This window comes from Lolium rigidum, chromosome 6 (assembly GCF_022539505.1).
Source record: "Lolium rigidum isolate FL_2022 chromosome 6, APGP_CSIRO_Lrig_0.1, whole genome shotgun sequence".
NCBI classification, from domain to species: Eukaryota; Viridiplantae; Streptophyta; class Magnoliopsida; order Poales; family Poaceae; genus Lolium; species Lolium rigidum.
In genome coordinates, this window is record NC_061513.1 from 259,253,344 (window position 1) to 259,279,677 (window position 26,334).

General features: G+C 44.6%; 2 protein-coding genes across 2 annotated transcripts; one reads left to right on the top strand and one right to left on the bottom strand.

Annotated features, from left to right (window-relative positions):
- The first annotated feature begins 823 nt into the window (after positions 1–823).
- On the top strand, positions 824–2,739 carry LOC124665922 (gibberellin 3-beta-dioxygenase 2-1-like). Its single transcript, XM_047203274.1, has 3 exons — positions 824–1,390; positions 1,595–1,753; positions 1,870–2,739. The coding sequence occupies exons 1-3, from the start codon at positions 912–914 to the stop codon at positions 2,330–2,332; spliced, it is 1,101 nt and encodes a 366-aa protein (XP_047059230.1). The 5' UTR covers positions 824–911; the 3' UTR covers positions 2,333–2,739.
- Positions 2,740–16,997: 14,258 nt separating this feature from the next.
- On the bottom strand, positions 16,998–25,855 carry LOC124660624 (ubiquitin carboxyl-terminal hydrolase 14-like). Its single transcript, XM_047198455.1, has 19 exons — positions 25,747–25,855; positions 25,480–25,657; positions 24,552–24,664; positions 24,136–24,472; positions 23,486–23,580; positions 22,948–23,081; positions 22,810–22,866; positions 22,618–22,695; positions 22,075–22,129; positions 21,077–21,157; positions 20,429–20,627; positions 20,290–20,347; positions 20,090–20,212; positions 19,335–19,423; positions 19,019–19,108; positions 18,740–18,913; positions 18,510–18,634; positions 18,197–18,323; positions 16,998–17,393 (listed from the first exon to the last, which is right to left on the bottom strand). The coding sequence occupies exons 1-19, from the start codon at positions 25,840–25,842 to the stop codon at positions 17,215–17,217; spliced, it is 2,388 nt and encodes a 795-aa protein (XP_047054411.1). The 5' UTR covers positions 25,843–25,855; the 3' UTR covers positions 16,998–17,214.
- Between the last annotated feature and the right edge of the window lie 479 nt (positions 25,856–26,334).

Below are 26,334 nucleotides of genomic sequence, written 5' to 3' on the forward strand. Positions count from 1 at the left end.
AGTGCCTATAGATTTTCGGCATTTGTTTCAGAATATAAGGTTGTAGCTTAGCTTTTTTTCAATTACCCCTCCCCGTTCAGCTTCCAAATCGTTCAGCTCCCAAAAATTGTTATGGGAAGTTAAAAAGATATGTATTTACCAAATTTTATGTTGATCTCAAATCGTTTAGCAAGGGGTTTTGTGTAAAAAATACTCTTGCGCTAATTTCCGTGCCAAAAAACAATAGGCACTATAGAATGGAACAGAGGGAGTACAACGCATTATCTCTTACTGCCATCTCTAGCAATTAATATTAATAATTAAATTTTGGTAGGAAATTTGTTGCTAAGGGAAGACATATGTGATACAATGGAGAAAATAGTCTTCTCTTATTTCGTAAGAGATGATCCCTTAGCTAAGGGAAGACAATCTTCTCTCTTTTTATTCTATCTCCTCCAACTAAGTAAAAATCTAACATGGCATCTCTAAGGAAAGGCTGACATCACCCCATTGTACGTGCCTTTACAAGCGTGTTTGTTTCTATCTCTGTGTGTATTAATTGGGCGCCAGTGCCACTAGGAAGCGAGCAGCATTGCTAGCTAACAAGATTTGTGCTGCGTAGCTGGTGGCCTTGTGTGCTCCACATCGCTCCAAAACGCTCCGCATTTTTTGGTCATATTTCTGCATGTTCTTCCAAAAGGCATTAATCCTTTCCCCCCTAATTACTTACTCTCTTAATTTCATGGTTGGATTCCTCTCTGGCTAGCTCATGCGCTACGCTCCAAATCGTCTCCCCCTATATATACCGCTCCCGTGTACATCCCTCCTCCTTGCACTCCCTCCCTCCTCCATCGCCATTACTCTCGAGCTCGAGCTCTATACATACCTGAGCTTCTACTTTGATCGCCCGGTCGATCGATCGTGTAGCCGTGATGCCGACGCCTTCGCACCTGAGCAGCAAGGACCCGCGCTACTTCGACTTCCGTGCAGCGCGGCGTGTGCCCGAGACGCACGCGTGGCCGGGGCTGCACGACCACCCGGTGGTGGACGGCGGGCACAGTGCCGGGGAGGACGCCGTGCCGGTAGTGGACATGCGCGACCCAGGCGCGGCGGAGGCGGTGGCGCGGGCGGCGGAGCAGTGGGGCGCGTTCCTGCTGCAGGGTCACGGCGTGCCCCACGAGCTGCTGGCCCGCGTGGAGGCCAGGATCGCGGGCATGTTCGCGCTGCCGGCGACGGAGAAGATGCGCGCGGTGCGGCGGCCCGGCGACTCGTGCGGCTACGGGTCGCCGCCCATCTCCTCCTTCTTCGCCAAGTCGATGTGGTCGGAGGGGTACACCTTCTCCCCGGCCAACCTCCGGTCCGACCTCCGCAGGCTCTGGCCCAAGCAAGGCCACGACTACCGTCTCTTCTGGTACGTCCTCTGCCACCGAGCATACCGCGTATACCAACCCACCTGGCTTACACGTCACGGGCCGACGTGTCCGACCATGCATGCATGCACGCTCCTCGCACGCACGCGCGAGCGAACTTTTTGATGCTGCTACGTACGTACGTACGCTTGCCGTGCCGTGTGTACTGTACTGATCGACCGTCGTACGTACGTGTTGCCGTGCAGTGAGGTGATGGAGGAGTTTCACGGCGAGATGCGCGCGCTCTCCGACAGGCTGATGGAACTGTTCCTGGCGGCGCTGGGGCTCACCGGCGAGCAGGCCACCGCCGTGGAGGCCGAGCACAGGATCGCCGAGACCATGACCGCCACCATGCACCTCAACTGGTACAGTACAAATGGCAGCATCTAGCAGCAGCCAGCCATGACACGTATACACAAGAGATAGACATGTCGGTGCAGTTAGCTAACGCGGAGGCCTGTCGTCTTCGTTCCTTGATCAGGTACCCAAAGTGCCCGGACCCGAAGCGCGCGCTGGGCCTGATCGCGCACACCGACTCGGGCTTCTTCACCTTCGTGCTGCAGAGCCTGGTGCCCGGCCTGCAGCTCTTCCGCCACGGGCCGGACAGGTGGGTCACGGTGCCGGCGGAGGCGCGCGACGCCTTCGTCGTCAACGTCGGAGACCTCTTCCAAATCCTCACCAACGGCCGATTCCACAGCGTCTACCACCGCGCCGTCGTCAACCGCGACAGCGACCGGATTTCGCTCGGATACTTCCTCGGCCCACCTGCCGACACCAAGGTAGCGCCGCTCAGGGAGGCCGGCGGCAAGCCCGCCTACCGCGCCGTCACCTGGCCCGAGTACATGGCCGTGCGAAAGAAGGCCTTCACCACCGGCGCATCCGCGCTCAAGATGGTCTCCGCCTCCACCTCCGACGACGACCTCTCCGACCTTTTCTCGTCGTAGACCGGCGCCGGCCATCTCACCGGCCGGCAGAGAGGGATCCATCTATAGAAACAATTATTAGTGACAATTAAAGGAAGAAAAAAAAAACATGCTGGAAATGCTGGTGGGCAGCTCGCTAGTGGAGGAGCTAGCTAGCGCGCGTGCGCTTGTCGTGTTTAAGGTTTCCTCTCCATGTCTGCATGTGCATGTGCGTGCGATGCATGCAACTAATTAACAACCTGTACATAGAGCTTATTTGCGGCAACCAAGCTAAGCTTAATTCTGTACCTTCTGGGAGTTCGAAAAAAAAAATAGCGGGACCGAGCAAACAAATCTCTTTTGAGAAAACAACGCCTATGTCCTCTCTCTTGTTTTTGTAAATTTTGGGTTTAATACTCCTCTGGAAACTGGAATTGCCCCCACATACCGAGGACAAAGGGGATTTCTTCTCGCTAAGAATCACCAACTGTGTTGAAGGCACCTATTAACTAAACTAAATACCATTTTCACTACTTCTGGCCACAGGCAAGATAGTAATATAGTATTAGAAAATACATAATTTATGGAACCATTATACCCAAGCGTGGAAAGGAACATATTTTTTTACCCTTTGGTAAATACGGCCAATAATTCATTTTTAAGGTCTGATATCCTTGAAGATGTGATTTTTTTGAGAAATCAAGGAGGGGAGGGGGCGATCGCCCACCTAGACTCATATTTCATCAAAAAACTGGGGGTACAGGGTGCGACACCAGGTGATCGCAACCAACAACCTGGGTCTAGGACGACATACCGCGCGCAAGAATTAGAGGAGCAGGTTACACGGAGGGGGGCAGGGGAGTACATAGAAAATCTAATAGATAGACTGACACCAAGCCAGAAGGGGGGCCGTGTTTACCCTAGAGGGGGCACGGATGATCCACAAGCGGAGGTGGTCGACCACCATAGCGAGCACACGGGAAGTAGACATGAGATCCGCTTCAAAAACCATTTTGTTGAGATATTTCTAGATGGATCCCAAGAGGGCAAGGATGATAGTGTTACGCGACTTCGGGTGCATGGGTAGCAGGTCTTCGAAGAGGGCATCGAGAAGACGGCACATCGGCACCAGCATGGGGACGCCCCGAGGGAGAGACAATACTCCATAAGGGGAGGAGGCGGGGCAGCTGATACGTCCCAAACGTATCTATAATTTCTTATGTTCCATGGTACTTTTATGATGATACTCACATGTTTTATACACATTATATGTCATATTTATGCATTTTCCGGAACTAACCTGTTGACAGGATGCCGAAATGCCAGTTGCTGTTTTCTGCTGCTTTTGGTTTCAGAAATCCTACAAAGGAAATATTCTCGGAATCGGACGAAATCAATGCCCAACATCTTATTTTTCCCGGAACCTTCCAGAAAGTCAAAGGGGGACCAGAGGGGAGCCCTGGGGGCCCCACACGTGTGGGCGGCGTGGCCCAGGGGGGGCGCCCCCCTAGTGTGAGGAGGCCCCGTGGCCCCTCCGACTCCGCCTCTTCGCCTATAAGATGCCCCCTGACCTAAAACATCGACACGGATTGACGAAACACCAGAAAACCTTCCAGAGCCGCCGCCATCGCGAAACTCCAATTCGGGGGACAGAAGTCTCTGTTCCGGCACCCTGCCGGGACTGGGAAGTGCCCCCGGAAGGCATCTCCATCGACACCACCGCCATCTTCATCAACGCTGCTGTCTCCTATGATGAGGAGGGAGTAGTTCATCCCCGAGGCTAAGGGTTGTACCGTAGCTATGTGGTTCATCTCTCTCTCATGTGATCTTTATGTGATCATGAGCTTTGTGATCTAGTTGAATATCATCTATGTGCTACTCTGGTGATGTTATTAAAGTAGTCTATTCCTCCTCCATGATGTAATGTTGACAGTATATGCATCATGTAGTACTTGGTATAAGCTATGATTGTGATCTCTTGTAGATTATGAAGTTAACTATTACTATGATAGTATTGATGTGATCTATTCCCCCTTTCATAGCTGATGTTGACAGTGTGCATGCTATGTTAGTACTCGGTATAATTGCGTTGGTCTATCATGCACTCTAAGGTTATTTAAATATGAATATCGAATGTTGTGGAGCTTGTTAACTCCGGCATTGAGGTGCTCTTGTAGCCCTACACAATTAATGGTGTTTGTCATCCAACAAGAGAGTGTAGAGAAAGTAGTATTTGTTTATTCAGTTATGTGATCAATGTTGAGAGTGTCCACTAGTGAAAGTATGATCCCTAGGCCTTATTTCCGAACATCGAATCTCCGTTTATTTACTGTTCTGTTGCATGTTTACTCGCTGCCATATTTTATTCAGATTGCTATTACCACTCATATACATCCATACTACTTGTATTTCACTATCTCTTCGCCGAACTAGTGCACCTATACATCTGACAAGTGTATTAGGTGTGTTGGGGACACAAGAGACTTCTTGTATCGTGATTGCAGGGTTGCTTGAGAGGGATATCTTTGACCTCTACCTCACTGAGTTCGATAAACCTTGGGTGATTCACTTAAAGGAAACTTGCTGCTGTTCTACAAACCTCTGCTCTTGGAGGCCCAACACTGTCTACAGGAATAGAAGCGTGCGTAGACATCAGCAGCCAACAACCAAGTGTGAGATGCTTTCAGGTTGGCCGGGAAAAAAAGGGTAGTCCGAAGTGGACACACAACCAATGTGGTATAGCGGCGCACGTGTCCTGGTTTTTTGGAGGCGCAGAATCCAGAAGAACACCCGCACTTTGTGAGGTGCGAGTATGATACAACCCGAGGAGTGCAGAGCTCAACATACGCTCCATGTGACGAAGTTGGCGGAGGGGCCAACAGCGACAGTACGAACATCAGTCGGCATGGTGAGGGAGATCTGTGAGAGGTAAGCACGTAAAAATTCCATCTCGCCAGTGGCCGCCGCAGACACTCGGTGAACAAGTGGGATCTCCACAGCCCCATCCCCCATGGTATCAGCGATGGTGGCGAGGGGGCATAGACAATGAGAGATAGCCGCTGGGAGGGCCACTGACAGGGGGCCCAATGGGGTCCAAGAATCATGCCATAGCGAAATGGAGCGTCCATCGCGGGGCTCCACCCTCGTAATGGAGCGGTACAGGGGGGATAAGAGACTGGAAGAACTTCCACGCGGGGTGGCAACCTGGAGGCGGTCACTGTGCTTCACCCACCTGGTCCATGGTGAGTCTCACCCCGTGAACAAACCATGCAATACTTTCAGCAAGAGGCACTTGTTTTGGAGGCCAAGGTCAGTAACTCCGAGTCCGCCCCCAGATCGCAGCCGACACACATAGTCCCAGGCAACCTGGCCTCCAGAGCATTTCTCCTTTGCTTTCCAAAGAATCGCTCTCCGGTCCCCTTGGAGATCGACAGAACAGACATCGCAGACAACACCACAGTAGTCAATTATTATATTCTGTCCTGAGGTTAATTTGGCATTTGAAGATGTGATTATTCCTGGTAGAATTGCCCAAGTAGCTAGGATCATATATAACCTCCATACTCTTGGAAGATGTGATAATATATGTCCAGAACAGTGCTCAGGTTTTGAAAGTCCAAACGAGGATTTAAATCATTGCATCATTGAGAGGCAAAAGGGCAGTAAAACCAGATCAATGGGTTTATTTTTTTCAAAACGGAGGAAAAAGCTTTGGCTCATCTCATTAATTAAGAAAAAAAATTCTAAGAGAACGAAGAGCTATAGGGTGGTGCCCCTAAAGAAAATCCTACTCCCTCGGCATAATACAACTCAAACGCTTTGCAGCCACTAACACCCAAAGCCTAGCTTCCGCTCGAATCTTGGCGACGATGATGGAGTGCATGGTCAATGTGTTAGCTAATCGGTTAATTTAGGGGCAGAAAATTTGTGATGGGAGGCAGAAATAAACAGAGGAAGAAACAGGACGTAGTGTTCTTGTTTCTTCTTGCTGCAGCCTGGCCACTGATCAAATGTTTCTTTTGTTATCACTGATGATTATTCAGTAGAATCAGTACTAGGCTACTAGTTAATTAGTCAATTATTACATTTTGTCCTGAGGTTAATTTGGCATTTGGCTGAGAGGGTGCATGTCCAGTAGCTAGCTAGCCAGCCAGGCTGGTCAGATGATAGGAGCATGTGCATAATTAAAACTAGCGAGAACCTGATCTTGTGCTGGTATGCGTGTACATACATATGCACACAAGGAATGGGTGGACATGCATGTACGTATGCATACGCCACCGGAGGAAATAGGGCATGGATGTGCAGTGCATGCATCTCTACAAGCTGCGTAGGACACACCTGGCTTGTACTCTTGTACATGGAAATGTCTGCTGTACTGTACATGCATGCATGCTCTCCAAGCAAGAAGTTAGCACCAGATGGACCAGACCATGCATATACAAGAAGGATGAGACATGAGCAAGAAGAAGCTTGGCAGGAGGGTGTGTGTGTACATAACTGTATGTGCATACATGTTATATGCAGCATTGTTGTACATGTAGGGTAGAGCCAGGGGGGTTTGGGGCTTGCAAGGACAAGAGAGGGGGCGAAGGCGATGGGAAGCAGCCAAGGGAGAGACCCTTTTGTGGTGCTTGTCCTACTTCCTGAATGAAAGAAGGGAGAAAATTGGTGGAGACTGTGGAGATCTGCAGGGATCTTTTCACCTTTTGGATCCTGCTTGATGCAAGCAGGGACAAGATGCCATGAGGAGGCACCCATTAGCCCCAACTAACATTCGGGGGCAGCTGCAAGTTGCACAGCCAGTACCTTCTCAGGCCATGACAAAAGAGATGCCATCTCAGCATGACTGCATCAGTCTCTCTCTCTCTCTGAAAGCTGGGAACAAAACCCTGCTTGCAATCTACTACAACTGTGCATTGCTCACGCACACTACATAGACGAGAAATTTCAGAGATACTATCTTACTGGGTCTGCTTGGAATCAATGCGTGAATAAGCAAACAGAATGAGTGGGCACCGATCGAGCCACTGCTGGCTGACTGAATGAATGAGCAATGTACAGGGCGCCATGGGTTATCAGTGAAGAACAATCAATTTGGTGAATTGGTGGCATCACTTGAATGGATGCACAGAGTTTCCCTGTCGAGTCCTAGCTGGCGGTGGCAGCGGCATCCAAGTCACTCACTGGAGTAAATGTCCGGCAGAGATATTTAGCTAGCCGACGATACCCGTTTGGAAGGCGGTGAACTGGTTGGTGCATGAAGCCCGATGGACGGTCGCTCGACGTCGCCGGTAACTTGGTTTCTGACGGCGAAAAGGAAAAATGGGTAGCGTCGGAAAGGCGGGGCCTAGAGGAAACGACGGAGGGGTGAGGCGACGGGTGACGGAGATGGCTCCCTGAGCGGATACGTGGGGCAGGTGCCGACCTTTCTGTCCCCCCTCCGCCTGTCGACCGGCCAGACGCGCTGCGCGCCGGTTGTCTGTCGCTCGCCGGAGGCCCCCGACACGGCGTGGGAGCCCACCCCACACGGGAGGAGGAGCACGTCCGGCCGCCGCTGTCACGGCATGTACATGTACGCCGCGCCATTGCCGCCACGGGCGCCGCGCGCTCCAGCCGCCCATCGATGCTACTAGCAACGGCAAGCTCGCAAATGCCTCGATTTATCCCGGCACGCGCGCGACAGGATTGTGAGAGGGCAACGGCGTGAAAATGAGGTGTGTAGGGAGGATACGCGGCCATGGAAGCGTCGCAGCTGGTTCCTGCTCCCGGCCTTCTCATGGTTTTCGCTGTCATAAACCCAAAGATTTCGCTGGAAAAGACACACATCCATCAGCGATTAATGGAGAACGGAAAACGTCTGGGGAAAAGTTCAATTCTTTGTGGTAGTTATCCCAAATCTGTGCAGGTGATTGGGTTGCCGGCACCTCGCTCGAACAAGTCTCTGATTCTGAGGATTACACGCGGTCACGCACCACAACCACATGAAGGACAGCGACGCCATTACGCTACGGATAAACACGCAGGCAGGCTGTCACAGGAAGAAACAGTGTGATCGATGGAGTGCCCAAACGGGTAGCTCATAGGATACCGGAGATGGGTCGGGTCCTCATCTCATCTCATCTCATCTCATCTGATGATCCTCGTCGATTGACGCAGCGCATTATTGACTGACGTCCTCCTGCAAATCTACCAGCCAGCAGCACAAGACAGCCTGCAAAGAAAGTACTCCCTCCGTTCTTTTTTAATTGACTCGAATTTAGTACAAATTTGTACTAAATCTGAGTCAATTAAAAAGGAACAGAGGGAGTAGTAAACAAATTGTAAGGATCTTGGAGCTGGTGGTGTCTAGGGTTTCCAAAACCCTTGAATCATATCTCACATGCTCTCACTGCAAAAAAACAAATCAACATTTGTTTAGTACATGTCCGCTAACAAATACTGTTTGGCGAAGCTTTTTGAGGACTGGTTGAGATGAGTCCCTAAAAATGATAAAGCTCAAATCCGAGGAGGAGTTTGCGCTTTCTTATGGGTTAAATGGAATACAAGAAATGGTTATAATTTTAGCTATACAAAATCTTGCTCCTTTATGTAGTTCATACCGTTGGCCACTCATTGAATCTGTATGTGGTCGTACCTACAACCTACGGAGAAGCTGGAGGATTTGGATATTGGGTACAACCGGTTGGAGACGGTCGTGCCGCTGCAGCTAACGTTTTGATCTTCGGATAGCATTTTGATATGTTGTCTTTTTTTTCGATGACTGATATATGTTTTGATCTTATGTGACCCATGAAGTGTAACTTGTTGTAATAGCTAATTGATAATATAGCAATAAAAGGCTGCATGCATAAAACGATGTTGAGGTCCGGATCTTCATCCCAATAGGTATCTAATTCCAATTCCACTTGGATCCAATCCAAGTACATCCCGATTCATTTGGATTCAGTTGTAGGTTCCATACCCCTTAAGTGTGTGACCTTATAGGTCCACAGCAACACGGACACGATTTAACTTCCTTAAGTTGATAGATGGTAGCGGATCCTAGTAGAGCAAGCCAACCCCAAGCCGTACTATATAGTCATTCCTAGGAAACTTGACAATGTGGCATATTCTACATTCCTTTTTACGTACTATATACGTTATCAAGCTCAAGGTGAGTACTTGTCGATCCTCTTGATGGCTCGCTATCTATTCTCAGTCTCGTGATACAAACTAGGTTAATGATTAAATCCAAGTTGCATGGACATGCTTTCTAAATCCAATCACTTGAAATGGTCCAGAGAATATCTCTCAGTTGGACGGGCAAATCATGTCTTGGTCTTCATGCCTCGCAACTCAATTCAAAACTAACCTGAAATCAACCTTTTAAGGACTATATGGAGTAGAGTTTGGTAGACCCTAATTAAGCAGATTCGTAAGAAACTACAGAACAGTCGAATACCTCAGGTCTTAGATAGGATTTTTTTTGAAACAAGGTAAAAGATTTGCCATTTTTATTGATTAAGAAGAAGTTTTAGAGGTGTTACAAACCAAAACTTGACACAAGGTCAAGCCCAAAACATAAGTGATGAGGTCTATGACCTAGGGTGTGGCCCAATCTTGCGAAATTGACCCGAAATCGAAAGGGGAAAAGAGGGAAAGTGGAGAACAAGATGAACACCAAGAACAACACACACCATAACCCAATACAAACCAATTATACTTCCTTGGTTGGTTAGACCAAGCCAATAAAATCAATCCTTGGAGAGACCCTTAGGTAGAATCCAAGAAGAGGGAGATTGGAGGAGGAGATCCAACTAAAACTTGGATGAGAGAGGGGGAAGCCTTGAATCATCCATGAAGAGTAGAAATCCCTCAAGAGTGCCTTGATACAAAGAACATATATAGTTCTAGGGAGACAAAGCTCAAAGTAGTCTAAGCCAAATCTTGTCTAACCTAACAAATGAGGAGTACCGGAGATACAAATAGACCAAATTCGGGCAGGGGTACTTTAGGTATTACAAGGTATGAAAGTATGGACGTTCAGATGAAGAGGAACAGCTCAGATCTGAGTTGGTTTCGGCCGAGCGGTACCTCGGGCGGAGGTACCGGCCATGGTACCGAAAAATGCATGTTTGCATCCAGGGTACCCGGACGCCCCAGCGGTACCTCGGGCGGTACCTTGGCCGGAGGTACCGGCCAGGCCTGGGTGGAGGCTCCGGCCGGAGGTACCGGAGCTGCCTCTTCCCGCGTGGTCGACGTGGAGGCCTGCTTGGGGCGCGGTGGCAGGCCGGTAGTACTGATCCTACCCTTGGGTGGAGGCTCCGGCCTCCCCTTGGGTGGAGGCTCCTGCCTCCCTCTCTCTTTCTCTCTTCTCCTTCTTTCTTCCTTTCTCTTTCTTCTTCTCTCTTCCTCTCCCCTAGTTCCTTGCACCATGGAAGTTCCTCCTCTCCGGATCCTTGACGGCTCTTGTACCTAACCACACGTAGCACATTGGCATGAGGTAGTATACCATTTAAGTGTGTGTTGAGATCAATTGTAGAGAGGATAGAGTTCACCTTGACATATATAGCGGGGGATCATGTTGTTGGTCCACTTGGGGGACTCCTTGGCCATGGTGTAGTATCGTCGTTAGGCGGGGCTACATCAATAAGCCTACTCTCGCGGCATTACAACACTCAAGGCCTTAGCCCGGCTAGGCTCCATATGGCGGCTTCGTCTTTTATCTTGGTCACCAACATACTCAAAGTGGAGGCATTGTTTCGAAAAATACGAGCATTTCTTTCCTTCTAAATTTCCCATGAGACCAACATTGCAAGTGACGCCATAGCCTTCTTTGATTGCAACCCCGGACAGGACATTCACATTGTACTTGAGACTAACAAATGGACACATTCTTGTTGTGTCTCTCAGGGCCCTGGTGTCTCTAAGTCAGTACTATCGAGTTAGCATCTCATGCTCATATATATAATTATATATACACATGCATGGGCCTTCATGGGCCCATTTCGAGTGGGCTGATATGAGTAGGAAATAACTATTGGCAAGAAGAGCGACAGATTTCAAACTCGTCCGAGGCTGAATTTGATAAGGTGGGGACAAAATGTATGCAGTTAATAGCTGTAATAACTCTGGATCTCTGACACACACAGAATTTAGGGACCATTAGGCACCAAAATTGATCAGGATCTGCATGCAATCATTGCCAGATGACACCAAAAATCTATCTATGCGTATGCGTACATACGGACATGCAAATAACACCACCCTGTTAGTTTTGTATGATTGGTGATCCATCCAGCCTGTTGATTCCAGAGGATAATAATTCTGAAAGAGAGGGATATGCAGGAAAGAAAGAAAGATCCAGAGCATTCTTTCCTGTTGACACTGATAAGTGATAACCTTGGAGCGAGATCTTTTCATCCTTAAGTTGTTTGCTGTTGACTTGAAATACTTCTGAATCATATAAGTAGCTAATAAACGAAGATCTTAACAAGGAGAGATGTCTCTCCATCACGCAAGGACCCCTTGATCAGGCAGGCTGCAAACAGTGCTTGGCTCGCTCGATCATCAGCCGCTGCTTCACTTCACTCACTGGTGCCTATACTTGCTGCTTGCTTGTTGCGTAGCTCATCAATGGGGTGCAGGGCTGTGGTAATGGCGTCTCTGTGCGTGTCCGTGATTGTGCTCATCGAGCTTACAGATGGACGGGATCAGCTCAGGCTCAGGGGCCACCAAAACACCAGAATGCTCATCATCCATGACGATCGCATAGCAGCTTGCTCTGCGATGACCAGTGAAGTGATCGACGGGGCAATGATCGATGCCACGCGATCCGAGCAGAGCAGACAACGTTGGTGCGTTGCCAGATGCCACTTCTCCACTGTAGTTTCGGTCATCTCATCGATCCTCCATTCGTCCAACCAACCGGCTGCTGACAGCATTGCACGGCGGCTAGCAGCTTGTTGGAATCATTGATCATTGATGTGTTTATTTCAGGCAGATTGATGGGGAGATGATCAGAGGCCAGGCTCGGCACGGCGGCGCGTCACTATCAACAGATTCAGATCAACAGTGGGCTTGTTGCAGCTGCTGAAACTGTATTTTCCCTTCTCTGACGACTCGGTTCTTGGGCAAGATTGCAAGAACATGTCTCACTCTCACCTCACGTGCCGGAATTTCAGGGATTTTATGTAGTGTGATAGAGACCCCGTAGCTAAAAACTAACTTGTTGTTTTCTACCAACAAAGAAACCGTACAACACAGTTATGAGTTTGTGCACATCGTCTCTGCCCAGCTGCCTCTACAATGACACCTGAACTCCCCAAGATCAGATAGACGTGGTCGGCTCTCGGCTGTTCAGGCAGTCTCTGCGCAGGCCAAGGTAGACGGACCCTTGAACGGTACAGGTTAGTCAAGACCTGGCTGACTATTCTGATCGACCATCTCGCACGTGCTGGCAGCTCACCTGCCATGTCTTCAACCAAAACCTTCACTTATCCAGCAATGTCAGCAATCATTTCATGGATGGAACAGGGAGGAAGAGGAAGAAACGAGAGGTGGAGCAGAGCAAGTTGCCTTGTTGCATTTCCCTGACTAATGCGCTGCTGCTGCTCTAGTAGTATCTGTCTGTTACGGTTGTCTCTGGCTCCATGCATCGCATGGAAAAAGGCTGGATCGAGGTCTGCTGTCCGGTCCGGACACCGCGATGTGGGCTCGAGACAGCCGCGATCGATCGATCAATCCTGACGATAAAGCTTCAGACAGATCCAAAGAGATCGCAACAACGAACACCTAATGAAGATTATCAAGGTTTCGCTGGAAAATATCAGGCGGATCACTATGCATGTGTGTGCCTACCATTGCCGATATGGTTTAGGATTTGGAGACCATGGGCCACTCCGAAATGCAAAAAAAAAAATCGCATTGTTGATGCTTTAAAATAGAATCTGGTTGATGGATATGCTAGAAAGACAAAAATTGTGGACGATGCAAGCTTTGCAACCAAGTTCAAGAATCCGCCGATCGCCTCCTTTGCAATTATGGGTTCACAAAGAGAGTGTGGTCAAACATAAAGGAGTGGTTAGGTATGCATGATTCCTACCTAACCGAATGAAATGCGGTTCAATCCGTTGAAAAGTGATTTTGGGAGCACCTTTTTGTTCAAAAGAGGGGGAATCAAGAACAACTATGGTGTCCCTTGCCATGCTCGTATCATGGGAGGTTCGGAAGGAAAGAAACGTTCATGTCTTCCAAAATCACTCTTCGACCATTGCGATTTGTGATGGTGGTCACAAGAATTAAAGAGGTGGCGAAATCATGGTGTTTAGCAAGGACCAAAACGTTATGTAATATGATGCCGTCAGAGTAGCCTTCTAACTTGGTTTTAGCTTTTCCCATGACTTGGCTTGTAACACTTTAAGAACTTCTTCTTAATCTATATAAATAAGAAATAGTTTGCCTTATTTTTTTAAAAAAAAAACTATCATTACCCATGAGCTCACTAGACTTGCTACACAGATGTCGAGCAAAAGGACGAAACACTTTTGGATAACCTGGAGGTCGCACATAAGGGTAGGTACAATGCAGGCGCTTAGAGGAGACGCTAGGATTTTAACCCCAGCAGTTTTGTGAAGTTTCTGGTCGTTTTTTTTTTGGCATCGATGGAAAGGTAGGAGTCGACGCTTGTTCCATGCAAAATATGACTCCCAAGTGCCTGACGCTTGCTGCATGTAGTAAACAACAAATTAAGCGCCTTACTTAAGAGGCCAGCGCTGAACATGCCCTAATGAACACCAAGATCCAAATATCCTAGAGCTTTTGGATAGCATTTTTTTAGAACATTCAGAAGCATCTTTTTAGAACATGCAGAAAAACTGCATGTGAAATGTATCGAAGAAAGATAGGCCCAAAGGCCAAAAGTACACAACCAAAGTTTTACACACAAAAAAGGAGACAGAAATACTTTTTTGTTCTAACTTAGTCTACGTCATAAAAAATCAGAGAATTTAGTCAGAGGTCTCAACCTCCATTCTGAAAAAGAAAAATACTACCAATACAACGACGACGGTGGTCATGTACTACCCAATTAAGCTAGTGTTGCGTTGAATTCTATTGGACCAAGAAACCAATGGCATTGCTTTTCGGCGCCATGTATAGCAGCTGACTTTCGGAAGCATTGAAGATACGTGACAACCTAACCATCTCCCTATGAATCCAACCGTACGGGTCGATGGTTGGCATTCATAACATGAGATCGGCAGTTCGGCACGTGGTACTAACAAAAAATGTTAGACCATCACAATCAACAAAAACAGACATGTAGACCTTGGGACGTTGTCCCGTCACTGCTCACCAAGTCGGTACGGTGTAACCAACAGAGACACGAGACAAAGGAAGTAAGGAACCACGTAGCAGCAGCAAAATCCACGAAATAAAATGTCTTGATCACGGTCGGTATACGGCCCTATCGGGCCATTCGGACCCTTGGCCTTAGTAACCTTGGCTAGTCTTGAATAGTACTACAAACTCATTATTTCGGAAAATGGGGTAACGCGAGACGTGAGCGTGACACCGTGAGATGGGATCTGGTTACCTTATCGGCCAGGGGTGGCTGAGTTGGTTACTGACAGCGGCGTGTGGAGGGCATGAGGCCATTTCTCCCGCGACAATCCGGTGAAAGACGTCTTGTGGGCGTCTCCGGCCAGCCGGCCGGCCGGCGCAATGAACAAACAGATTAGATCTTAGATTTGCAGATTTCTTGCTTGGTGTTGAGATTTTTTTTTTTTTAGAACACAGTACAACTCAGACGTTCACAAATACGCACGTACAAATACCCCTATGAACGCACGCACGCACACCCTACCCCTATGAGCACCTCCGAGGGACTGAGCCGGCATATCTTGAGGTTGACAAAGTCACCACTGGCGCCTCGCTGTTGACGGGCACGTCACCTACCACTGAAAGCATAGCGCCGGTTAAATCCTGAAATAAATCCAGGTAAATGCAAACACCCATGCCATGTCTAGAACTTGAACCTGGGGGGCTGGTTCCACCACAAGGGACCTAACCACCAGAGCCTCGGTTTGCGTGGTGTTGAGATTTTGAACTATGAGGTTATGGTTTTGGGAGGTCTGGTAATGCGGTACTTCGATCTAGTAGTTGTTCCTCTAGTAGTTGTTGCTCTCATGCATGGCGGATTCACTACAGAGGTTGCTGATTATTGATAAACTAGATTTACTTTAGATGGTAAGTGCATAGGGGGCACGGTTTTTTGCATGACCATTTTTCGATTTCGTCCATTGCTTGCTCATATGCTTTTTGTGTTTATTTGTAGGAGGATGATGATAAGATAGAACTATGTTAGTATCACTGGGATGATCAACATTTAGCAAGTGTTGGGAACTACCACAGTAGTAGTGCTCTGTACCCGCTAAACATTAGCGAATCTAGCACAAAATGTCAGGGTGGTCCAAAACTTTTCATTTAATAATTTTTTTTCTTAATTCTCGAAAAAAAATCTAAGTTCTTTTTCTATGATATATATAGGCTATGTAGAAAATCCAGGGTGGTTCATGCACCATCCTAGCCACCCTTTAGATCCGCCCCTGCCGCTAAATATCTGATTATCTCAATGACTTGTGCGCTAAGTGTTTATACATATGTCGTTGTGTTCTTTGGCTGATGATTACAATTAGGCAACATGTAAATATGACTGGATTAATCCCCATTTGACATGTGTTGTGTACAAACATAGATGTTGTCCATGGTATTTGCTACATGGTGAATTATCTCACTGCCACATGTTTGCTATCATACTATGAGGCCTTGGTCTTCTTCAGGATCAGTTCTTAGCTTGTTGTGTGCTATGTAAATATGAGGCTCCTAAGTCCCAACTGTGACTGGTGTGTGATGCTTTGTGACGATGATTACAATAATAAACAATTTAACACAAGGGGATCTCTCCATGCCTTATCTATGTGCAAGCACAATTCTTGTTCACTATACTGATCTGGAGACAATCCCTTTACCTTGTGGGTGCTAATTTATATAAGGCGTCCACTTAGTAGTGATTGAACTAAAATCTTTAAAGAGCCCATAAAGTCACCATATATCAACAGCATGCTTTTAGGCTGCAAATCATGCAACAAAACAGCTTGAACTAAAATCTCCAAAGAGCCCCTAAACGCAGTGAAGCAATGAAGTTAACTAGGAGCTCATTTCTACCCACGGCATGCCCCAAAAGATACCAAAATGAACTGTTAAAACTAAATAACATCATTGCTTTAGATGGTAAGTGCTCTTCATTGTAGCATCATTGCTAGTGCTGTCGTCCAGGGCATAGAAGTTCGATGCGCAATGTGTGATCTAAATAACAAACTGCAAAACGTAAAATTGAAAAACACACCAAACTGTGAACAATTTTAGGCTCCAGCAACAAATGCAAGCTGGGAAAGAGTATTTCTAATGAATCTACAATTTATTTAAATTTCACCTATTACATACTAATGAACTGTTAAAACTGCTACAGTAACTTGCTTTAAAGTTATGTTGGCGTTTGTCGTTGCTAGTCAAATGGTGGCACAGTCACGAAGTATCCACTATGTTCCTAAATATAAGACGTTTTGGGAATTCAATTTGAACTCCCAAATTGAACAGAGGGAGTAGTAAAAAAGCAAAGTTCGTTTAAAATACCAGTAAATTAACAGAACGCTAACAGATTGAATGACTCCAATACAACCATCCATTCCTTCCATTGCATGAACAGTCACATGGTACTAGCATAAACGTACTTTAGTTGCCAATGCATAATGTCTAAACCAACAAAGCAGCTTCCTAGGTGACCAGTCTACAACCAGCACGGCAAAACAATCCTTTAAAAAGATTTGCAAAAGATAGGCGTGCTTGAACTATGACTTCATTCTTTGCCCGTGATGTCTGCTTCAACTGCTAATCCTCTGAAAGAAATAGAGGTATCCCATATCCTTGGGCAGGTCAACAGATGCAGCTACCTTGCTGTCGTTGAAGATTGCCCACCTCCCGTCTTTGAGGACATGGGCCACATAGTGCCCACAATGGGTAGAGGTGCCCATATGGCTCACAAACGCCATCAGCTTGTATCCTAGACAGGAAATATATTGTTAGCTTACTACTGCTAACGAGTTTTAATCATAGCTTGAGCAACAAAATTACAAACAGTACTACAGTACACCCTCGGTTCCATATAAGTTGTCGCTGATTTAGTACAACTTTCTACTAAATCAGCAACAACTAATATGGAACCGAGGTAGTAAAATATAAGACAGACCGAGGTAGCAATATTTTGACAGACTTAGAAATAAGACGGAACATTTTAGGAGATGGAACAGTCACTGGGAGCATTCCAGTATTGCCTGATTGTTTTCAGACTTGAAAGAATAAGATTTCTAACTGATTATCTACTCCCTCCGATCCATATTAGTTGCCACTAAAATAGATGTATCTAGATATATTTTAGTTCTAGATACATTCATACTAGTGGCAAGTAATATGAATCAGCATCTGATTAACTTTGTAATAAAAGATACTACGGTAAAATATCTATATTCAGACATGCATTGAGCATGTGTTACATATGTAGAGTTTCAAGGTTAACTATAAACCACCGACGAACAACAATTCTTATGAATTATTTCGTCCAATTGGCAACCACATATAGGGCTCAGAGGGGAGGTGGAAATACTACAACTTGAATTGTCATTATTCCAAAAAATCAACTAATTCCACAAGAGCAAATACGCTCCTTAAAACTATTCCACAATAGTAACTTACCAGAGTTGAGCATACACAGGCAAACAATAGTTATTTACTTGCAGCAATTACATTAGGGTGTTACAGGAGATATGGCTCAAAATAAAGGCAAACAGAACTGGCGGAGAAACTTACTGCCACTTCCATCTGTTATGTATGGATCCTCATCTTTTACATTACTTGCTGAAGAATCAGCAGAGACGGAGCTAGATGCATCAGGGTTGTTGAAAACCCAGTCCGTGGCTCTCTCAATATTCCCACCCTAATACATGACACAGCAAGAGTATGAAGGACATGAAGTTAATGGGCAAACGGCGGAAAAGGAAATGCAAGGCTGATACGGCAACTTCCCAAAGGATGGCAAACACCAATTTTCAGAAGTATGGCCAACATTTATGTCTATTATTTCCATATAATTTAGACGATGTAATCATAAGAAGAATCTTACAGAAGCTTTCAAGGCCATCCGGGCAACATCTTCTTGAAATCCAAAGGATAGAAGGGTTTGAACACTTGCTTCATCAATAGTGCTTTCAGCAGACGTTGGATCTTGAGATATCGGATCATCAATATCTGCACAAGTTGATAGCAGTTTCATCGGTCAGAAAACTTAACTGTTAACCATTTAATGATGAACAAAGCGATAAACAGTGGAACCTTTTGCTTCTGCATACCAACCTGGATCATCCATGTGTGAGAGGAGCCAATTCATCGCCTCCTCAACACCTGTATTCGATGTATTTATAGCAGCTTTCTGACAGCGAACATAATTGAACCCCATGCTTGCAAGGTGGGACACAATGTCCTCATTGGCAACAGGACGAGCAGGTTCTACTTTGTCACCAGAAGAAGCTGAAAGATGATATTGCTAAGTCATCAAAGATGAAAGTAACCTTTGAACAGAATGAATATAGAATGCTCAGACAGAAAAAGAAAACTGATATGAGACAATCAAACCTCCTTCAGGTAGTAGCTCTTCCCCAGGCTGTACACCTTTGCTGCGCATGTGCGATATATCGATTATATCAGGCACATCAATATAAACATCTGAGATAGAAACAAAATGTCAAGACTCAAAACATGGAAATATGATTGATTTTGTTAATCATCCAGAACTAATATAAGTGCCTATCAGGGATGTGAGCAACTGAGCACCGCCAAACTCATCATTCACTCCTAGATTTCAGGCAAAGACCATAAGAACTTACCCAGACTATATCGAGTAATAAAAGACCCAACTAACTCAAAATTATGATAGGGTGAGGAGTATTACCGAGTTTCTTTGGCACCCATCCTTCCCCCATTACAAACTTACGCATCTGCAGCACCAGGTAATCAGGAAAAGTTTTAAGGCCAGTAGTCCTGCAATGAATTTTTTATTGTTACAAGTAATCATAAGATGAATGTAAATAATTTGCCAATAAGAAGCCATCTCCCGGTTCTTAAACATCACTAAACAAAAATATCCAGTCACTACATCATCAAACAGAACACTTTACTGTCCAGTACACAAATGTAAATAGATAAAACATTCTTACTGATCCAGAAAGACAGTTAGTAGAGAAATGAAGGAAAGTCGAAGGGTTGACCGCAACCGCAGCAGCTACTGACCTCTCAAACGGTCATATTAAGAGTACCACAAGAACCGCAAATTAAAACTAATTGGCAGAATTCCATATTGAAGTGCAGCCGGTAGAGCATTACACTTCTATCGCACTGGTTTAAGCTGAACTAGTACTAGACAACATTTCATATGAATTCTAAAACTACTTATTGTTGATCCTCAATACATTAGCTTTTCTTGAGTTCTGATTTGACTAATAATCAATAATCCGGGCAGAAGAATGACTATCTTTCAATTGTTCTACCTTGATACGCTACAGTTCGAAGGAAAGCTTTGAATTTCACGTCAGATTATCACTAAAATATATTAATCGAGTGACATGGACGACAGGAATAGACAAGTGCATGAGAACTTTGATGGCATCTTTTAGCAACTACTGAATACAGATTTGAAGATATACATACTTAATTGCTGTTGTCTTTGAATTTAATGCAGTGCTGTAAAAATCAGGAACTTCGTCTTCGCCTGAAAAACTTGCTAAGCATGCCTCTAGTGGGACTCTTGGCCTCACAATTTCCTCACTAGACCTGTCATGGAAACACAATGATAACGATGTCATGGTACACACTAGGCAGTAGGATCTGCATAAATATGAGAGACTTACACTTCCTTTCCATCCAAGTCCATTGCAGCTTTCTTCTCATGAAACGCTTCTAGCTGCTCTGCATGCCACAGCCACACAATGTCAAGCTTCCAATACACTGAAATCTATACAGAAAAAGACAAGGATTTAAAAGAACCACCTTTGTTAGTCGCTTCGTGCAACGGTATGCTCAAAGAAAGATTGTTTTCAGAATGTGTGTTGTAAGAAACTTTGCCAGAAGGGCATTGAACCCGGTGCTCAACGATGAACTTGAAACCTGAAAAGGGATTTGACTGGTGGTCTCCAGGGTTTGCCTGATCAACTTTTTCAATAAGATGAAGGAAGAAGTCGAGGGCATCCTGGACAAGTAAATAGGATAATGAAAGTTAAGAAACTTGCTGTACTCAAAACTGTGGTTCAGTAAATAAAAACAGCATCCAAATAAATAGCACCTCGATACAAAATAGAAAAGGAGAAAAGGTTCATTTTCTCTACCCATCAACTCTCAGAAGTCTAGGTTTAAACCCTCAACTCTATAATCAGAGAAATCACGCTCCCAGCTATCAACAACGCACATTACCACTCCCCAAAGACTCATCCAAAGCAGTTTTGGATGGCATGGCAGTGGTTTTTGAATGTGATAGTATAGTCAACGAATAAACATGAAGTATAAGGAAATAAGAAGAAAATATCATACTGGAACTTAGAAAATTTAAAGAAAAATCAGAAGTATACAGAAACTTCACTAAAAAACAAGAAATTAAAGAAAAGTAGGATGCGTTCGTTTTGCCAATAGGAATAAAGGTACCTGCTGCCTCATACTGGAAAACTCAGGATGACTTGCTGCAATAACAGACTTGAACATACGGGGACGTATTCCTACTTGTCCCTGTAAAATAAAGATAACAGTGTGGATCAGCAAGCCAGATCGTGAGAACAACACAAAAGTACGATGGGTATTGGGCAGTTGGGTACTGCAACCTCTTGTACTGCTTAAATGAAGGGTATAGAAGTAGTAGAGGACATCATTTCACTAGAGTGGATATTAAAATGCATAGAATCACAAAAGAACACATAAACTGCAATCATGTTTGTATAAGATAGGACAATAGAATATTTGAAGCACTTCTTTCCACCCGAACCTATATGGAATATAGCGATAACGGGCTTGCGAAGCATGGTCATTGTTGTGCAACATCATTCTCACAGAAACTCAACCTTCACTACTCCAGCCAGAGAGCATGTAACTACCGTTGGTGCTGTAAATGTCAAAGCTCCTTTCCTTTAATTAAACTAGTAGCACGCCCGTGCTATACTACGGAACAAAAGGATGATGCAAAACCTAGTTAACTCAAATTGTATGTCAAGTTAATCGTTGATATGCCTGTAGGTTTGTATGGTGGCACACTTGTCGGGATTGAGACAAAGAAGGCAACAAAAGGAGTGAACAAACAACCACGAACTCAAATCTTCATGAGCAAAACCATATAATAAGATAAGATGCAATTTATATCCAAGAAAATTGGTGTATTTTGAACTATTGTGCAACCTCAGAAATTTTAGCCGGACCAACCAATTTAACACATGAACATGGTTTGCCTATCAGTACAAAGAAAATCTCCACTTGCATTTAACCTACTTCACGAGAAATCAACGAGAGCATTGCCTATGCATTTCACAGAAGTTAAAATGAAGCAAGAAAGTAGTACAATCCAGACTGAATTATCAGTTCACAACCCACATGAACACCAGAATTGCAAAGGGCACATACAAACAATAAAAGATCAAGATATAACAAACTATTACCTCCTGATTGGGCTTAGAATATTTACCAGAGAGTATACCATGCGCCAACTTTGTCCTGAAAGGAGAGTAAACAGTTCAATGACATGAATGCCTAGATCAAATTCTTGCACAAAAACATGACTCCTTACTCTTCTAAGTATCACGCTAATGATAAATTCTTATGAGTCTACAGTTCTCTCTGTAATGCATGATGCATGATTAATGTAACACTGCTATCGAGTTGCACTAGTTTGTACCAGCGAACTAGTGCCCCACTGAGGTGATCATGAAGTATTTCCCAAGTGGCCAACAACTGCCAGGGAGAACGGAAAATGGCTGAATAGAATCAAATCTAGGAGTAACGTTGTCTATGACTTCAGGAATCTAACTGTAAGAATATGATGACTTCAACGTAAGGAAATAAGGAATACACAGACATATATCTCCTTTGTTTTCAGATTGCATTCCTACAAGCTAACCAAACTGCATCTCAAAACTGTACCAAAATGTAGTGGCACAATTAACAAGCACACCCAAAGACATAGGTCATCCGTAATAACTTACATTTGCATGTTAACATCCAATGTTGGATCAGCTTGGGACATTGCGAATGCTGCTTTCAAACTCTGCTTCTCGAAGTACCTGAAACATTCAAAGAATAAATAATGGAAGAGCAGATGCTACTTAGGGCGAAGAGGGTGGGGTCAACAGTTGATAAATAAATCACACGGTATCATATGAGGAAGTAGAACCAACCTTGATATAAATGGATGGGTTGAAAACATAACTTGCATTATTGAAGCCATATAGCAACTGCAAAGGGAGAAAAGATATGTATTACTTACAACAAGTTATTAGAAGAGAAGAGAATCTTATGTAGTCAAACCGTGATACCTATTTCCAAGGTTTACAAGGCCAGTATAGCCCGGTCCATATAAAGGTTCAGCATCTTTGCCACTTTCTTGTATTCTATTCCAATCAAAATTTGTGTTGTGGTCAAGTTCTCTTTCGGCAGTGGTCATCTCAGTCTGCAAGAACAAAGAAAACAGAACCTCGTATAAAGAAGGGCAATGAATAAATCATGCATCAATGCACTGCCATAGCTAATTTTTGTGTCTACTGTCTAAAATTAGCATAGACACAGATCTTTTACCTGGCCAATAACACTTAGAGCAACCTATTTTCATACCAGGCAATAACTAAGTTCTTTATAGGTTCAAGCATGCAATGATCTTCGATAAGTAATACCATTCCCTAAAAGTTAAATATCTAACTCTACTCTTGATTCATGATTTACATTTAATGCAATAAATCTATAATTAGGAGTCAGACTAGTATGTTTGCTGTCAAAAACCATTTTACTTGACCCATCTTTAGAAGGAGTGAAAACCATTATCACAGATAGGCGCCACTATAAATGGTTGCAACTCACCTTTTGGAGTGAAGAAAAATCGATACCAAAATGTGATAAGTGCTGAGCCAATAGTGGATCTTCAACGCTGTCATCTTCCGGGTATGAGTAAACGTCTGAGCTGTCACACAAATTTTGGTATGAATAGGTAATTTACTAAATAGAAAAATTAATGGACAAAGCAATCTCTGCTGAGTGGCCTGTCTTATAAGGCTCTATTTGTATACATAAATGGGTATGCGGGACATAGCTTTATACCAAAAGGCAAAAGTTTACAAGTAAACCTACTACTATATGAAGATAACACCTGGAGGGTTGAAAAAAACAATTAAAAACTTTTTAGACATTTATTAAAAAGATATACCTTTGATACCAGTTAGAAAATACTAAATTCATGTCACTCGCTTTTTACATTTCAACTTTGTATGCCCATGAATGCAACTTCCACATTGTTTTTCTCACAGAAAATTACTAAATGTTACTAAAAGTGTGTTATTCCAGATAAACATTTATGTCAAACCTACTGATATCCTTTTCATACAACTGGCTTTGAAGATGAAAAATATTTGATTGCACATTTGACAGTCCTGCTCCTTCCAAATCAGGTACATAGAGTAGCATATAATGAAAATAGCAATTCCGAAACTGCAAAAGTTCAAGTGTAGCATTACCTGCTCCTTCCAAATCAGCAGTAATTGTTCCAAGCTTTACCGCTAGAGGATATTTAGTCTGCTGGTAGTGTTCAACAGCATGATTATTCCCACCACTTCCATCCCAGACCTTCCTCCCACAGAGGATCATACCATCGGTTAAATTTAACCAGAGATTCTCTGTTTTATCACACTTGCTACACTTCCATCCATTAGGAGGCACAATTACGCCATTGTCTAGTTGTTGCAGATCCATAGCATGTGCACTGATTAGCTTCTTGTCAGCCACCCAAGAAGCCAGTTGTTGCTTTCTATCAGCACTTTCAGCAAGTATAACTTTATCAACTGCGAGCCTAACCTGTAGATTTATACTACATTAAATTCTAATAACTATGAACATAATAGCTTCACCCTTATACACTCAACCTAAATTTTACCTTCTCTGGCAAGTCGACTGATGGAAATGGGAGAGAAGCAAATTCAGGCAAGACAACAATTTCATAAGTAACATCGTACTCAGGTTCTTGTTCAGAAAAACCTCCCTCCACTCCTATAAATCAGGGAAAGAAGTATTAGTAAGATGGCGATTGCTTCAAAATGCAAATGAAAAATAGCTCTATTCTCATCGTTCAAAAGTGCAACTCTTATCAGCCCATCTGAAAATGTAGTTTCTATGAACCTCATATTTAAAGAACAGACAATCAGAAACTTCTGTACAGTTACCAACAGTCCCACCACACATCCATGTACTTGGATTTTCAGAGTATAGCCATGTGCTGATAAGAATTGCACTGTGTCCAGACCTTGGGAACGAAATTATTATCAGCAGATGAGTTCTATTCTGAGAATCCAAGTATATGCATAGACAAGTCTCATACAAAACTAGTAGACATGGCAACTATAAACAAGGTCACAAAAACAACAGTCAACCAACACAGACACCTTGCATTACATCTTAGTTTCTAATGTTTATTTTATACTATGCCACAAACTCCATTCACACATAATATCGACAAAAAATAAAAAAATAAAACACAACAGTACTGCAAGGCAGGAATTCAGCAAAAAAAAGGAACAACAATACTAGAAGATAATTGTTCTACACTAGACTGAGCCTTTCTACTATGCAAAACCGAAATTCACATCACAGGAGAACCTAAATCAAATAAAACAAGCCAGCCGTAGCAGAGCACTTGTCTGCAACCAAGCACATCTTACTCCCACAAATTCCTACGCTATATGGTGGACCAGCTCTACGGAAACAGATTGATGTGAATCCAGAGATCATATGTTCTCTATCATGCCATCCATAGCAACAAATAACCACATTAAACACGATGTAAGATAGAGGTAGGTTATATATACCGATGGCGAGCAGGGTGGGCTTCTTGAGCGGGCGATCCGCCTCCTCGGGGTCGGGCTTCCGGCGCTGCACGATGTGGAGGTACACGGGGTTCTCCGTCTTCTCGAAGTTCCAGGCGACGTGGTCCCTCCCGAACGCCAGGAAGGAGTTCATGTCCACGTACAGCCCGCCATCCGACCTCTGCGCGTGCACACAGGCACGGGAACAGCTCGCGTCAAACCCTAGCACGATCGAGGCGGCGAGGAGAGGGATGGGAGGGGGTGGCTTACGGGGGTGTCGAAGGAGACGCAGCACTCGTCCTTGTGGATGCGGTTGGTGGGCTCCGGGATGCGGACCTTGTGGAGGCTCGCGCGGAGGAGATCCATGGCCGCGGGCCGCCGCGGGCGACGGCGACGGCGACGGCGGAGGCGGGTCGCGTCTAGGGTTTTGGGGTGGGGGAGACGGCGAGGGGAGATTAGAATTAGAAGAGAGAGGTTTGGAGCGAGGGGGATTTATGCTGTAGGGGTTAAGTTAATCCGGGCCCTGCCTTTGGAGTTCACGTTTTTTTTCAGGGAAACTTGACTGAACATTCTGGATTACACGAGAATCTTCAGGATTTGAAAACGTCCATCGCTTTTTATTTTAAAAAATTTCAAAATTGACCTTTATGGCGCGATGAAATTCAATCGAAAAGTCAAAATGACGAAACAAAGGTACTTCCTCCAATTTATATTACTTAACACTAAAATAGATATATCTAGGTATATCTATTTTAGTGGCAGATAATATGAATAACTAAAAATCAAGGAATATTCCGTTTCACGAAAGAAAAAAACCAGGGTCTATAACCAATTTCCATTATTTTGAGCGAAAGCCAA

What these genes read in the sequence shown, in the direction of transcription:
- LOC124665922 (XM_047203274.1), top strand. Translation starts at nt 912, where the DNA reads ATGCCGACGCCTTCGCACCTGAGCAGCAAGGACCCGCGCTACTTCGAC. An exon ending in CACGACTACCGTCTCTTCTG is followed by an intron (nt 1,391 to 1,594) that starts GTACGTCCTCTG and finishes GTTGCCGTGCAG; the next exon opens with TGAGGTGATGGAGGAGTTTC. An exon ending in GCCACCATGCACCTCAACTG is followed by an intron (nt 1,754 to 1,869) that starts GTACAGTACAAA and finishes TTCCTTGATCAG; the next exon opens with GTACCCAAAGTGCCCGGACC.
- LOC124660624 (XM_047198455.1), bottom strand. Translation starts at nt 25,842, where the DNA reads ATGGATCTCCTCCGCGCGAGCCTCCACAAGGTCCGCATCCCGGAGCCC. An exon ending in TGCTGATTTGGAAGGAGCAG is followed by an intron (nt 23,581 to 24,135) that starts GTAATGCTACAC and finishes GTGACAGCTCAG; the next exon opens with ACGTTTACTCATACCCGGAA. An exon ending in CTTGTAAACCTTGGAAATAG is followed by an intron (nt 22,867 to 22,947) that starts GTATCACGGTTT and finishes CTCCCTTTGCAG; the next exon opens with TTGCTATATGGCTTCAATAA.